General features: G+C 42.3%; 1 protein-coding gene across 1 annotated transcript in view; it reads right to left on the bottom strand.

Moving 5' to 3' along the window:
• KCNH6 (potassium voltage-gated channel subfamily H member 6) overlaps positions 1-17019 on the bottom strand; it is a 45308-nt gene that overhangs the window by 13302 nt on the left and 14987 nt on the right. Inside the window, 4 exon segments of the mRNA XM_044005428.1 lie at positions 1787-2012; positions 6984-7183; positions 9390-9789; positions 15383-15808. Of these exon segments, the coding sequence (XP_043861363.1) occupies positions 1787-2012; positions 6984-7183; positions 9390-9789; positions 15383-15808 (1252 nt within the window).

Genomic DNA, 17019 nt, shown 5'->3' with positions numbered 1-17019 from the left:
GTAGAGTACCAAAATGTTGGCATATATGACTTATCAGCTTAAGTCCTGGGGGAGTTTACTATATACTGACATAGGTTATTTGTGTATTGTTTTTATGAACAAATGATTTTGAGAGAGGTACCACTGTGTAACAGACAGAGAGCCAGGAAGACCTGAGTTCAAATCCTCTGCCTGATATATTGTGGCTGTAAGACCTTGGACAAGTCACTCATGATGCTCTTGGCAACTCTCTAAGATGATAAGTTACAGAGAAGGTGGTGACTTGTATTAGTAAAAGGAGTTTCCTCATTTGAGAGTACCCTATACCAGTGAAATCACAGGTCCAGTCCCTGTCCCTCATAATATAAAAATATATAATAACATAGGATATAATAATATATAATACAGGATATGTTATAATACAGCAATATATAATAACACAATGTATTATATGATGATATAATATACAACAATAATCTATTCTATAATAATATATAACAATATAATCAAATGCATTCTATAATATAAAACAACATATAATATAATCTATTCTATAAGAATATATAATGTAGAGGGCAGCTAGGTGGTGCAGTGGATAGAGCACCGGGTCTGGATTCAGGAGGACCTGAGTTCAAATCTGGCCTCAGACACTTGACGATTACTAGCTGTGTGACCCTGGGAAAGTCACTTAACCCTCATTGCCCTGCAAAAAAAGAGAATATATAATGTATAACATCATTTATAATATAAAAATATAAGTGATGTAATATATAATAACAACATATAATAGAATTTATAATAATAGCTAGTATTTATATAATACTTTGCAAATATTATCTCATACAAACCTGATAGGTAGATACTATTATTTATCCCCACTTTACAGATTAGGAAACTGAGGCAGGCTAAGTGACTTACTCAGGTTCACACAACTAGTTAGTGTCTGAGGTCAGATTTAGACTCAGGTCTTTCAGACTCCAAGTCCAACATACTACCCAATGGGCCACCTAGCAGCCTTCCTTGCCTTTCCCATTTTGTTTGTGTCCTCCTGTCAAAGGTTGTTCAAAGAATATTTTAGTTAATATATGTGTGAGGGGTTTTTGGAAACTAATGCATTATAGAAATACAACAATCCATAAGGTGCTGGGCATGGAATGGCTACTCAGTACATGTTGCTGGATAAGAGATGGTGGTAAGAATCCCAGATCATTGAATCTCAGGATCACAGAATTTCCAAGCTAGAAAGGAGACCTTAGAAGCCATCAATCACGGGCTGTCTCTTCTCTAACATCTCCAACAAATGGACGTCCACCCCCTAACTTCCATTGCATTTTAGGGTTGGCTCTGATTTTGGGGAAGTCTTCCCTTACATCAAATCTGCAGTTCTCACCCATTGTTTCTAGTTCTGGCCTCTCGGGCCAACCTAAACAAATTCAATTTCTCTTTCACATGATAGATCTTCAAATATGTGAAGACAGCTATCATATTCATACTCCCCCCCCCCCCACTCTTTTCTTCTTCAGGCTAAACACTTTCAGTTGCTTCTATTGATCCTTATAAGAGTGATTTCAAAGAGGATTTCAACCACAGTGAGGGAAACCACCCAATGTGTCCCGTCTCTTCCTAGAGGAAACCCCAACATCCTTGACATATATGATGCTGCCCCAAATGACACAGGTCAGACACAGGCATGGGGCAGATGCCAAGCCATGTTCTCTAAGGGTCTCTCTTTCTCTTGTCCCTCTGAGTTCCCCATCTTGGGCTGCCTAGACCACCCCACCTAGAATGGCCACAACAATGTCCTCACGCAGAATCTCAATGGAGCCTCTGGAAATGAAGTAGAGTGTAGTCAGCACGTCCCCATAATGCACCAGCGTGTCCCCCGGAGGTGCATGTGTGGTCTTGAACCTCATGGCCAAGGCGCGAAGGCAGCCCTTGCTGGCCCCCTGGAAAGCCTGGCAGTGTTGCAGCAGGGTACGGTTCAGATGCAAGCAGATGTCAGCCTGTAAGCACTCAGGAAAACCCTTCAGCACCTGTAGGAACAGGGCAGGGGGAAACAGGATGAAGGGTGACAGGAAAAGGGGCGTCAGAAAGGAAGAGTCTGGTCTTTAGGGAAAGGTTCCCATGAATGGAGTTGGGCAACCTAGAGGCTTATTGCCCATCAGAGGACCCCATCAGTCCTGAGGGAACCCTAGGAATACTACATTTGGTACCAGAAAGTTTCCTAAAATAAAGGCTCTCAGTTCTGGAGTATGGAAAGGAAGGAGAGGGAAAAGAATTAGAAAAAATGAGGGCAGGGAAGGGTGGTAGAAATCTAAATAGATTCCTTGGTTAAGTCCTGAGCATTATAACCATTTCCTACCCTCTATCTCCACCCCTGGGGAAAAAAAGAGCACAAATATTAGGAATGGACACAGAAGAGGAAGGTTTTTGTTGTTGTTGTTGTTGTTTTGTTAGAAGGGACTTTGATGTTGTTGTTCAGTTATTTCAGTCGTGACTGACCCTTCCTGACCGCATTTGGGTTTTTCTTGGCAGATCCTGGAGTGGTTTGCCATTTCCTTCTCCAGCTCATTTTACACCTGAGAGAATTGAGGCAAACAGGGTCAAGTGACTTGCCCAGGGTCACACAGCTAGTAAGTGTCTGAGGCCATTGAACTCAGACTCCAAGCCTTACACTATATCCATTGCACCACCTGGCTTCCTCCAAACTGTAGAGTATCCTCTTATAACTGGGAGCAAAGAAGAAATAGGAAAAGTTCTCTCCCTCACACCTTAGCTACTAGTTACTCCATTGCCTTCTCCTTTCTCATGTTTATTCATTCACTCATTTATTCCTTCATTCAACAAACATCAATTATGTACCTACTATGTATGCAGAGCACTGTATAAGGCACCAGGGATGTGGGAAAGATATAAAGCTAAGATCTTTTTTTTTTTTTTTTTTTTTGGTGAGGCAATTGGGGTTAAGTGACTTGCCCTGGGTCACACAGCTAGTAAGTGTTAAGTGTCTGAGACAAATTTGAACTCAGGTCCTCCTGAGTCCAGGGCCGGTGCTCTATCCACTGTGCCACCTAGCTGCCCCTCATTCTCATTCATTTACTCATTCAAGGGAAGAAAGTACTTTGCCTGCCTTAAAAAACTAAGTGGCTGCTTTTCTGACTCTTAATTAAATGGAATCAAAACTTTTCAGCCCTACTAGAAAGTCCCTAGTATGATATTTCAGGGCATGTGACTCTAAAAGAAACCTCCTTTTCCCCTTTTTTTTTTTGCTGGGCAATGGGGGTTAAGTGACTTGCCCAGGGTCACACAGCTAGTAAGTCAAGTGTCTGAGGCTGGATTTGAACTCAGGTACTCCTGAATCCAAGGCCGGTGCTTTATCCACTGCACCACCTAGCTGCCCCCAACCTCCCTTTCCTTTAACTGGGAAATCTATCATCATCAGTGCTAACCTTCTCTCAACTCCTAATCTGGAAATTTGGGCAACAAAGAAAATGGCCATTGGTGGGATTGGGGCAGTAGTAGTACATTCACAGGGGCAGCTAGGTTGTGCAGTGAATAGAATGCAGGCCTGGAGTCAGGAAGACTCATATTCCTGAGTTCAAATCTGTTCTCAGACACTTACTAACTCGGCAAGTCACATAACCCTGTTTGCCTCAGTTTCCTCATCTGTAAAATGAGCTGGAAAGGAAATAGCAAACCTCTCCAGTATCTTTGCCAAGAAAACCCTAATATGGGGTAATGAAGAGGTGGACACAACTGAAATGACTGAACAACTACAAAAGTACCTTCACTGTCTCCCAGTGATGGTCCCAGCTGTTCTCAAGCATAGTGTTAACATCGACTCTGGAATGACTGTAGTAATCTGTCAGAGTTATCCAATAGCTAGCCAATCAGAAAGACCTCTGCAGCCCCAAGTGTACTTTGCAAGTGAACTGTAGGGGGCAGCTAGATGGCGCAGTGGTAAAGCACCGGCCCTGGATTCAGGAGTACCTGAGTTCAAATTCGGCCTCAGACACTTGACACTTACTAGCTGTGTGACCCTGGGCAAGTCACTTAACCCTCATTGCCCTGCAAAAAAACGAAACAAAAACAAAAAAAGCAAGTGAATTGTAGCCAAATTTGGAGATGCCAGTAGCTGCCAGAAACCACAGAACCAGCCTTGGAGCTGAAGATTTAATGCTTTTCTTGGGACTTTCTAAATATCACTAGCTAGTCAGTCACTGGCTTATTGTGTCTACATATGTCTTCTCCCCTTAATCCTTGCTCCTTGATCAAAAGCCTATAGAAACTATATTATCTCACCCTTTTCCCACACTCCCTTTGAGCAGCTGAGAACTCTCTGTCTCTGTCTCTTTGTCTGTCTCTGTCTGTCTCCTCCCTTGCAAGCTCTCCCGTGCAGGTTCTTCTCAGACAATAGATGCTTTTGTAATCTGTGATTGGACTCTGTTTCATGTGGGGTTCCCCTTTCTGGACTTGGAGTCTTCCTTTAACAATATGGTTCAATCACTACTCTAGTATCTCCTTCACAGTGTTATTTAGGAGCTTAAGGGTTCACCTGCACTGAGATCTGTTCTGGGCTGAAAACCAGGATTCCTTGATCTTGTCCTAAATTGACATCTGCTTAGACAGTTTTCCAAAGTAAGTTTCTTCTTGAATTTGTTCATGAGTATAAAGTAAATAATATAATTTATCAAGAGATCTTGGGCAAATAGGGCCCCAGAACCATTATGAAAATCATTAACAGCCAATTCAGAGCTGCTACCTTTTCCTTCTCTTTCCTATTTTCCAAGGAGATACTTCACATTGCCCTCTATTTTTTCATTCAGTTGGATCTGCTTTACTGTGGCTTGCTTTCTCATAAGGTCACTAGCTTCCATTTGTTCAATCCTAATTCTTAGGCAATTATTTTCAGCAGACAGTTTTTAAATCACCTTTTCCATTTGGCTTTTCAAACTGTTGACTTTTTTCTCATGACTCTCCTGCATCGCTCTCATTTCTCTTTCCATTCCTTCCTCTCTTTCTCTACATCTTTGTTCTATCTCTCCTACTTTCTCTTCAAAGTCCCTTTTGAGAGCTTCCATGGCCTGAGACCAGTTCATATTTTTCTTAGAAGCTTTGGATGTTGGAGCTTTGACCCTATCTTCTGAGGATGTATTGTGGTCTACCTTTCCCCCAAAGAAGTTTTCGATGGTCTTCTGCTTTCTCTGCCTACTCATCCTGGCTTACTATTTCTCGGCTTTTTACTCCTTAAAGTGTAGCGCTGCTTCCAGGACACACTTCGTGCTACAGCGTGGCCCAGGGGGTGATTGGGCTTCTCTCCTTCTCTTTCCTATGTTTTGCATTAAATGCCCATAACAATGTCCACTCAGGACCATAGAATGATAATCTGAGAGCTTGTAAGGGTTCAAAGAGGACATCTAGATTAACCCCCTTAAAGATACTAAAGCCCAGAGAAATGAAATAATTAGCTTGAGGTCATAGAGGTAATTAATAGCTGAGGTTGTATTTGAACTTCGGTTCATTAACTCCAAATCCATCACTCATTCTACTATACCACAATCCATCATAGACTGCCTGACCAATGGTATGATCTCCTATATAGCCATAGACAAGTAACTAAGGCAGAGAACTGATGGTAATGGTAATGCTGACAGATCTTTTCTTTCTTGCAGGGTACCTGCTGCCTGGGTTTGGGAAGCAAAGAGACTATATTTTTGAACCACCTAGAAAAGAGAGTCCCAAGATTCCATTCTACCCAACGGAGGAAAGAAGATCTCAGAGCTAATGGGATATATCTCTAGTTACCAGACCACCACGAAAAATGCTGCAAGTGAAATCTAGAGTCCTGGCCCCTGGGCTGTGGCTTCTGGCATAACACTGTTTTTTTATCCACTAAGCTCCCCAAGCAAGCTCACGTTGGCATTTCCTCAGTTCCCTTTGGTAAGTCATGGCTGAGCTGAAGGTTCTGGGCCACAAACATTGCAATAAACAGGGTCAATATGTGGATTTGGTCTGGACGTGTAATTTCATTGGTAGAGGGAGCACCTGATAGGGAAACTACTTTCTACCACTGTAGATAAGTACTGTAACTTATAGTCTCAGAGTTGTTGTACTGAGAGGTGATTTGTCCAGGGTCACATGGCCACTGTGTCAGAGGCAGCATTAGAACATAGGTCTTTCTAAAGTCAGCTCTCTACTACATGCCTCTCACTATATCCATATCATAACTAAAACCCAACCTTCAAATAATATCTAAGATGAAGAGAAGCAATCAGTAAATCCATGTATTATACTTGTGTTTTGCCTTTTCTTCCTGAATCTAATAGGTTTTTTTGCATGTGTTTGCATTTTCACACCAAGGATCCTGGTTGAACAAATTAACCGTTATATCTTAGTAGTAATACAGTAGGGGGCAGCTAGGTGGCGCAGTGGATAGAGCACCGGCCCTGGAGTCAGGAGTACCTGAGTTCAAATCTGGCCTCAGACACTTAACACATACTAGTTGTGTGACCCTGGGCAAGTCACTTAACCCCAATTGCCTCACTATAAAAAAAAAGAAAAAAAGAAAAAAAAAGTAGTAATACAGTTGAGGGGCAGCTAGATGACACAGTGGATAAAGCACTGGCCCTGGATTCAGGAGGACCTGAGTTCAAATTCAGTCTCAGATACTTGACACTTACTAGCTGTGTGACCCGGGGCAAGTCACTTAACCCTCATTGCCCGGGAGAAAAAAAAAGTAGTAATACAGTTGAGGAGCATGTACTGAAATTAAAAAAAAAAAATCTAGCCATCTGAATAGATGGCTCAAGAAAAAATACTCAGTGTGTGCTTACTAATTTCTTTCCTCACTTAGGTTAGACATTATTTGAAGCTTTTTAAAAATTTTAGCTATCACCATTGTATTATACACAGTTCAGCATACCTCATCCTATGCCCCCACCTGAATACTTCCTTCACTTTCCTATCTTCCTATCGTACCTCCCCATGTCCAGCTTCCAACTTACCGCATTCATATCGATACCATTTGTGTAAGACCAAGCATGCTGAAAGTACTCCTCAAGGCGCTGACGTAGTGGGCTGGGGATCTGGTGGAATCGGATGAACTCCTTGACCCGAAGCATCTGGGTGTGATAGCGAGCAGTGCCCGAGTATAGCCTCTGGATGATAGCTGACACATTGCCAAAGATACTGGCATACATGAGGGCTGAGGAGAGAAGCAGAGGGTGAGCTCCCAGAACTCAGCAGCCTCGATATTGTAGGGGGGGGGGCTTGAAGATGAGCTCCTGGACTCTTCCTTCATGCCTTCTGCAACTTCAAATGACTCTTCCATGGCAGCAACCATGGCAAAGAATATAATCTTGCATCCAAGGCAAAGAATATAATTTTGCCAACATTTTGCCTACGTAACCAAACATGTCTTGCTTGGGAAAGTTGTGGACATTACACTGGGAAGCCTTTCCCAACTCTTCTTTATTTTGGTGCCTTCCCTCTGTTTATTATTTCCCATTTATCCTATAAATAGCTTGCTTTGATTATCCCTCCCTATTAGATTGTAAGCTTCTTAAGGGCAGGAGCTGTCTTTTGCCTTTTTTTGTATTCCCAGCACCTGGGACAGTGCCTACCTGGTACATAGTAGACACTTAATAAATGTCTCTTGATTGATTTTTACCTTGACTTTTTATGTCCCCTATCTTTGGGTACCTGAGACAAGTGCCTAAAGCTCTTGTAAAGTCTTGTTGCCCAGGTTTTCTGATGCTAATTTTTTTTTGTTCCCAAGGCATTTCCTTAGAGCCAGATACCCTTAGGTTCCCACAAAGCCTTAGGAACAAAAAGTTAGGGGAAACAAAAGACCCTAGGATCCCTTAACCTACCCACTTCTCTTTGCCACCTACCTCTTAGCTCTTAAAACAAAAACAAAAATAAAAACAAACCTAAAACACACATACACACAAAACCAAAGAAACAAACAAAAAACCCCAACCCTTCCCCAAAACACAATTGGAAAGTTTTTGGCACAAAATCACTATGACTAATCAGCTTTTTCTGTTCCCTCTCCTGTCCTTTCTCCTGGGACCTTCTGGCTTAGACATACTTTGATTCAAGGAAAACAAAAGGGGGAAATATTTTCTTTCAATTGTGTACATTTTGTTCTTACCCTATTCAAAATTTCTTTTCCTGAAATTTTATCTTCAACTCTGCCAGACATGGTATTGTAAATAAACCAAATTATACATAGTAAGTTACAGGTGCTACATTTACAGTCCAGGATTAGGTAGGGTGGTGGTGAAGGAATCAACAAACAAAATTATTTTAGATATTTAAAGGCCACAAACAAAAAAGTATTGAGAAATAAGATGATATAGTGGACAAAGAGCTAATCTTTGAGTTAGGAAGACCTAGGCTCAAGCCCTACCTCAGATATTACCTCCTTGATCATGGACAAGTCCCTTAACTTGTTGGAGAGCCAATCAATTCTTTGAGACTTTAAGTTACAGATGAGCTGCTGATCTGTATTGGCGCATCATATCAGAGGTCCAGACCAAAAAAATAATCCATATACTTCAATTCCCCCCCCCAAAAAAAAACTTTAAATCTCCCTCCTATATTTTTTTTGGGGTGGGACAATGAGGGTTAAGTGACTTGCCCAGGGTCACACAGCTAGTTAGTGTCAAGTGTCATAGATCACATTTGAACTCAGGTCCTCCTGAATTCAGGATCAGTGCTTTATCCACTGTGTCACCTAGCTGCCTCCTCCCTCCCATATTTCTTGTTTTCCCTAATGTATTACCTTAAAATTTTGGGAAATGCTATCCTAGACAATGGCACACTTTGAATTGTATTTGGTAATATCCCACAGACCTCTTAGAGGCCTCTTACCCCTTCTTTTTTTTTGGGGGGGCAATGGGGGTTAAGTGACTTGCCCAGGGTCACACAGCTAGTAAGTGTCAAGTGTCTGAGACCAGATTTGAACTCAGGTCCTCCTGAATCCAGGGCCAGTGCTTTATCTACTGTGCCACCCAGCTGCCCCCTCTTACCCCTTCTTAACCCTTATCATACCACTGCCAGGGAGACTTTTTCTATTCTCAGGTCAGCTTGATCAGAGAAAAAAGATTCCACAGAATATCCGGGACTATCATTTCAAACACTAACAATAACCACAAAAATAGAACTTGCCTCAATCAGTGGGAAGAATGGAATTCCATTTGATGAGAAATACCAGGAGAACACCATCTCAGAAACAAAGACATGGACCCTGACATAGTATAGACATAGTCACTATCAGGGGCCAGTTTCAAGGCTCTACCTAATTCCCATTATGAGAACCATCCCCAAGGGAGTGAGTGGGTAGAGGATGACAAGGTAGAAAGGGGAGGGAGGAAGTCTTTGCCCCACTGGGAACCCTCACTCACAGCCAATGAGCATGACACAGATGGAGAAGATCTTCTCCGGGTTGGTGTTGGGGGAAACGTTGCCGAAACCCACACTGGTGAGACTGCTGAAGGTAAAGTAGAGGGCGGTGACATATTTGTCTTTGATGGAGGGGCCTGAACCAAGGTCACTGTCATTGTAGCGCTTGCCAATCTGGTCGCCCAGGTTGTCCAACCATCCAATCTTGTGTTCCAGGTAGGGGCGCTCCACGTTGCCAATAGCATACCAGATGCAGGCCAGCCAGTGGGCAATAAGGGCAAAGGTGCACATGAGGAGGAAGAGCACAGCAGCGCCATACTCTGAGTAGCGGTCAAGCTTCCGGGCCACCCGCACCAATCGCAGCAGCCTTGCTGTCTTTAGAAGTCCAATCAGTGTGGTAGTCTGGGATAAAGGCAAGAGTGAAGGATAAAGGGCTCTGCTGAAGGCAACAGGCCAGCAGCCCAGGGCTTGGGGCAACAATACAATAATGTGCTCACTCATTCCCTCCTTTACTCACTCACTCACTCATTCACCCGAAGAATTTCAACAATGCATTGTTCAAACACCTGCTGTTTGCAAAGCACTGTTTAGGACATCAGGCATACAGAGATGAAAACTGACACAGTCCTGCTCAAGTGACTTACAATCTAGTGGAGATAATAACACATCTACACAAATAAGTAGGGTACTAGGTAGAATGTGATAGGGGACAAGGAAGGCTGGGCAAAGGGCCAAGAGAAATTTGAGGAGGCAAGGGGAGAGATTACCTTCACCTGGGGAGGGGAGGGCATCATAGAAAGGTTGGATGGAGGAGGTGACAGATGAGTCAGGCCCTAAAGGAAGAGAGATGGAGTTGGGCAGGAGAGTCTATTCTAAACACAGGGACCTTATTAAACAAAGGAGAGTGGGATGAGACCGAGGGATGGAGAATATTTATTTCAATATGGCTAGAATGTCCCCAATATGAAGATGAATAATGTAAGATAGCTGGACTGGGAGGCTGGAGTCATACTGTGAAACTCCTGAATGACACAGTGAAGAGTATATACTTTAATTGATATGTAGTCATTCATTTGTTAATTCATTTGTTGGTTTATTCATCCACTCACTTATTCATTAACTAGCTGCCATTCACTGACTCAGTAAACAAGTATTCAAGTGGCATATTTTGTGTACTCAACCCTGTACTAGGGACAGTGGGAGGACATGAAAGATCCAGGAAGAGTTGTTGTTGTTTGTCCTTCATTCTCCAAGAGGACCATGACAGATGTCATGACTTGCTGTGAATTGGATTTAAATGAGGGAGGGATATGTAAAGTCACCAACCTCACTCTCTCCTCCAAAGCCATCTGGATCCAGTGGCAAGATATATATCAGGGCTGCTGAAGATGGCTCCAGATGTTTAAGGTAATTAGGATTAAGTGATTGGTAACACAGCTAGTAAAGGTCTGAGGTGAGATTTGAACTCACGTCTTTCCAAATTCAGGGCCAGTGCTCTATCCACTGCACCATCTAGATGCCCCAGCATGAAAGAAGTGGAAAGGAGGAAAGGGAAAAAATATTTATTAAGTGCTACTATGTGCTAGGCACTGTGCTAAGTGATTTACAAATATCTCATTTGACAGTTGGGACAACCCATTTTATGCTTGAGAAAACTAAGTCAGGCAGAAAGTAAGTAATTTGCCTGGGGTCATACAACTCATAAGTGTCTGAGGCCAGATTTGATCTCTGATCTTCCTAACTCCAGGCTCAGTGCTCTACCCATATCCATCCCTGGATATTGCTCTAGACTCTAGACTCTAGACTTGCTATATCTTCTTGTTGTTGTTCAGTCATTCAGTGTAACGATTGGAATGACGCCACCTGCTGGAGACTTACTGTAGAAGAGTTCTGCCCATGAAGCGAAGGTCTTTGAGGGCAAGACCAGGAGTCTTTTCTTTGGCGTCAGGAAGTGATGCGGGCTAGTGGGAGGAGGAAGGAAGAGACTGGCGCTCGGTCTCACACTCTTTCCTTTGGACTCTGGTGGAGAGCGGAGCTAGAAATATGCTCTCCCTTTAATAGATAGGAATCTAGGCCTTTCTCTCTCTCTTTACCAAATTCTTATTCTCCTTAATAAATGCTTAAAAGTCTAACTCTTGCTAAAGCTTATAATTTATTGGCGACCACTCATTAGATGTTTTAGACAGTTTAGCTAGAATTTTAACCCTTAACATCAGTCATGTCTGACTCTGTGCTACCCTGTACAGGTTTTTCTTAGTAAGGATACTGGAATGGTTTGCCATTTCCTTCTCCAGTGGATTTAGGCAAACAGATTAAATAAACGACTTGCCCATAGCTAGTCACATAGCTAGTGAGTATCTGAGGTCAGATTTGAACTCAGATGTTTCCAACTCCAGGCCCAGATCTCTATCCACTGAGCCACCTAGCTGCCTCAACTGCTATATCTAGCACCGAGGAAATTAAAATTTAGTTGGGGGAGATGAAACATAAATAATAGAAACTGTCTCTCTTTAGTCTTTTCAGTCATAACAAACTCTTTGTGACCCCACTTTGGGGTTTTCTTGGCAAAGATACTAGAGTGGTCTGCCATTTCCTTCTCCAGATAGAAACTATAAGAAGAATTACCATGCAATAGGTGAGGCCGTGAGAGCTGTCTCTACAGTTAGAGCCAGGATGTAGCAAGATATAGCAAATCAGTGTTGGACTTGAAGTCCTGTATTAAAATCCTTCCTTGGACACTTCCAGCTGTGAAGCCATATAAGCAAATTACTTTACTCTTCTGAGGCTCAGTCAGTGGTCCAAGACTCATCGACCAAGTTATAGCTACACTGTGATCCAAATAGCTTACACACAACTATGTTAGTGCATTAAGGGGCATAGAGTAGAGGTTTAATCAGAGTGAAGTAGCTTAGGAAGACTTTTTGGTGGAGTTGTATTCTAAATGTATGATTTTCTTTCCTAGGTCCTAGAAAGAACTTGGGTTATGAGGCCAAGAGGTGAGATGGTGGAAGACTAAGGACTTTGCACCTTCTATATCCTGGAAAAAAAGGAGCTTGGGGAAGGGGGAGGGGCAGGGCAGGGCAGGGTAGAATCCTGATCCCTTGAGCCTGCTTGGAACCTGCTATTTACCCTACCCCTGGAAGGAGCAGCACAGTCTTATGAGAATTGTGTCAGTAGTAGTGAAGCTGTCTGCAATAACTCCTAAGGAAAACAAAGAAAGGGTGTTGTTTAAACCATGTATGGTGTGGCTAACAGGCATAAGTTTTGCATGACTTCTCATGTATAATGGGTATTGTATTTCTTGCCTTCTCAATGGGTGGGGGAGAGGGGTCATGAGAAAGAGACAACTTAGGGGCAGCTAGGTGGCGCAGTGGATAAAGCACTGGCCCTGGATTTAGGAGTACCTGAGTTCAAATCCGGCCTCAGACACTTGATACTTATTAGCTGTGTGACCCTGGGCAAGTCACTTAACCCCAATTGCCTCACCAAAAAAAAAGAAAAAAGAAAAAAAAAGATAAACTTCTCATCCATAGAGAAAGAGACAACTTAGAACTGAGAATAAAAATAAAAATGAACTCTGTATGTTGGGGCAAGTGGAGGATCTTGCCATAGGGCTGCTGATAGATGAGATGATGATAACAGATGACAGTGAGGACTAGTCAGTTCCCATTTTGCTTCTAAAGATGATCTTAGAACTGGGAATGGATAGGACAAAAATGTTTAGTGGAAGCCTAAGATAAATGAAGAAGTGACTGGGAAGCACCAACCTGAGATGGAGGTTCAAATTTTTGTTTTTTACTGATAGATCCACACAGTCAAGAAAGTTTAGAGACCACTGTTCCAGAGGACTGAAGCAACTCTTGGATATGATTGATGAACTTCAAAACAGCTGGGGGAGTGGGAGAGTTGCTTCAAGTCTGGAGAAAGGCAAATTTTCTAATTTTTGGAAAAAGCAAGAGGGTTTATGCTTCAAATTATAGACCAAGGGTGCTGATTTCTATTCCTGGCAAACACCATGGGGGTTAAAAAGAACTCTTGGGGGCAGCTAAGTGGCACAGTGAATAAAGCACTGGCCCTGCATTCAAGAGACCCTGAGTTAAAATCCGGCCTCAGACACTTGACACTAGCTGTGTGACCCTGGGCAAGTCACTTAACCCTCATTGCCATGCCCCCACAACCCCAAAATGGTCTACTTACAAAAAGAATTCTTAACCTGGAGTTAATGAACTTGCTTTTAAAATATTTTGATAATATAATTGGTATTCTTTGTATTTTATTTTAAGCATTTAAAACATTATTCTGAGGAGTTCATAGACTGCGCCAGACTGCCAGAGGGGTACAGGAAACAAAAATGTTGAATGCTCCTGTTCTACATCATATTATTAAGGGAGTAAGGGAGTACTTAGGGGCAGCTAGGTAGTGCAGTGGATAGAGCCCCAGACCAAGAATCAGGAAGATCTGAGTTCAAATTCAGCCTCAGACACTAGCTATGTGACGTTGGGCAAGTCACTTAACCCCTATTTGCCTCAGTTCCTCATCTGTAAAATGGGGACACACTGGAGAAGGAAATGACAAACCACTCCAGTATCTTTGCCAAGAAAACCCCATGGACTTTGTCCATGAGGTCATGAAGAGTAGGACATGATTGAATGATTGAACAAGAACAACAACAAGTTAGTGATATCAAACTCAAATAAAAATAGAGCCACTAAATTGTATATAACGATCCCTTGGCAGCTAGGTGGTGAAGTGGATTGAGTGCCAGACCTGGAGTCAGAAAGACCCAAGTTCAAATCTGGCCTCAGACACTTACTAGCTTCATGACTCTGGGTAAGTCACTTAATTTCTGTTTGCCTTAATCCACTGAAGGAGAAAATGGCAAACCATTCCCAGTATCTTTGCCAAGGAAAAACCCAAATATGGTCATAAAGAGTTGGAGGGAACTGAAACGATTCAACGACAACAATAATAAGCATCTGAAAATGTTTTTCAGTAGATAAGATAGCAAGATATGATAGCATTTGGGAGGCTTTTTTTTGGAAACTGGTTGAAGGACTGGACCCAAAGAATAGTCAACAGTGACCATATGTAAACTCAGAGGGAGGTCTTAGTGGAGTGTCTCAGGGATTTGTCCTTGATCTGTGCTTTTCAGTATTTTTTTTAATCAATAACTTGGATGAATACATACATGCTTGTCAAATTTGTGGATGACACAAAGTTTAGAGGGAAAGTTTATGTATTATCTGGATAACAGGGCCTGCTGGCACATAGTAGGTACTTAATAAGTGCTTATTGATTGACAGATTCTAGGTCCAAAAAAAGATTGTTTGCAAACTAGAATCATGTGCCAGATAAGATCTGGAAATCGGTAGAGCATAATGAAAAATGTGCTTGATTGGAAATCTAGATACTTTGGTTCAAATATCACCCTTGCCACTTATTAGCTGTGTGAGATTCATTTCATGTCCTTTGACCTCAGTTTCCTCTTCTGAGAAATTAAGAGATTGGAGGAGGTAGCCTCTGAGATCCCTTCTAGCACGGAATCTATGATTGTATGAATAAGATGATATTCAACAGGGATAAACGCAAAGTTCTGACCTAAGCCATAAGTACTTTGTCCACTGGCCTAGAATCTTAAAGCTATGGCTGATTGACTTTGGAAAAGATATTGAACCATGCTAAATGTGGATTAACAATACTAAATAACATGTGTATGACAAAAAAGACCTTAGGAATGTCTAGGGTATTGGAAAGAAGGTACCATATTATAGTGGAGAGAATATTAGATGAGAAATCAGGATACCAGCACAGAGACTGTGTCATTTACTTGCTTTATGAATTCATTTTTTCTGGACTTCTGTTTTTCTGTTTAAAAATGGGAATATTTCATGATCTCTAAGATCCTTTATGAGCTAATGATGGAGGAAACCCTAGGGACAAGATAGTCAAGGTACATTGGTAAACCAGTATCTTTCCTGGGGCAGGTATCTCTCACCTCATCAGAACCCGTGTGGAAGATGAGAAGGTCAAAGGGAATTGCAGCCACCATGTCGATGAGAAACCAGCCCTTGAAATAGTGCACAGCGATCTTGCCGGGGTGGCTGACCACTTCATCATTGGAATTGACGTAAGTGGTTCGGAAGTTGATGGCGATGTCCACGATGAACATAATATCCACGATGAGCTCTACCACGGTGAGTGGGTTACAGGAGTAACCACAGTTCCAGTGCCTGGACTCCTCTTGATCATTGAGTAGGAAGGCAGCTGAATAGGGGGTGAAGACGGCTGTGTAGATGACCAAAAGCAGGATCAGCCAGTCCCATACGGCCTTGAAGGGACTGTAATGCAGGATGGTCCATCGGTGAATTCGAGGAGCCTGCAGCTTGTACTCAGGAAGCACATCCGCACCGAGGGATAAGACCTATGTGAGAAGAACAAAGGAACGGGGTCTGGATTGGAGTCAGTACAATGAATTAGTCTCTGTGGCAGAGAGGGAATCTGTGAAGGATGATCGTGAGGAGAAGTATGTGAAGGGAAGGAGTCTGTGATGGGATGAAATCTGTGAGAGGATGGAGTCTGAGAGGAGCGAGTATTAGTGAGGAATTAATGCAAAGGATGGGGTCTGTGAGGGGTGAGTGTGAGGGAATAATTATCATAATAGTGTTTATACAGTGCTTTAAATTTTGCAATGTGCTTTTCAAATATAATTTCATCTTATCTTCTCAACAATCCTGGAAGGTAGGGGCCCCATTTTACAGATGAGGAAACTGAGGCAAGCAGTATTGAAGTGACTTGCCCAGGGTCACATAGCTAGTAAATACCTGAATTCATATTTGAACTCAAGTCTTCCTAATTCCAGGTCCAGTGCTCTATCCACTGGATGGGGTCTATAAGAGACAAGTGAAGGAATGTCTGTCAGAGGATAGATATTAAAAGGAGTGAATATTAGTGAGGAGTGAATGTGAAAGGACAGTATTGATAAGGGATGAACTCTATTCAGGGATAAGTCAATGAGGGCTTGAGTAAGGTGGGAATAGGGTCAATGAGGCTTTAGTATGAAAATAGCCCTTTGACATCTAATCTTCTTCCCAGATGAATAGAAACAGAATTCAGTTGTACCATCCCATAAGAAAAGCTGACCATTTCAATACCAAACTTATTTTAATAAACATAGATGAATGGTCACATTTATAAAAAGATGCTTTGCTTTACAGGATTTATCAGAGGGCTCTTTTAAATAGAACATTTTAAATCTGGTGAGATTGATAGGAGAAATTAATTTTTTTGTTTGTTTTTTTTTGCGGGGCGATGAGGGTTAAGTGACTTGCCCAGGGTCACACAGCTAGTAAGTGTCAAGTGTCTTGAGTTCAGATTTGAACTCAGGTCCTCCTGAATCCAGGACTGGTAGCTAGCTGCCCCAAAGAAATTAGTTTTTTACCCAACTTTTCATAAACACTTCTGCTCTGTAAAGCAAGTCACACTTCACTTAACCCAGATAGACAAGCCTGTTAAGGTCAGCATCCCACACATGCACATACCTATGTACCTATGTGGGTGTACCTGCACACACCAAATCTGAGTCTCATTCCTCTCCTCCCCATATCTCTTATTTCCACCCCCACCCACCCACAC

This window comes from Dromiciops gliroides, chromosome 4 (genome assembly GCF_019393635.1).
Source record: "Dromiciops gliroides isolate mDroGli1 chromosome 4, mDroGli1.pri, whole genome shotgun sequence".
NCBI lineage: Eukaryota > Metazoa > Chordata > Mammalia > Microbiotheria > Microbiotheriidae > Dromiciops > Dromiciops gliroides.
Note: the sequence above shows the minus strand (reverse complement) of the source record. Positions and strands in the feature narration are given on the sequence as shown.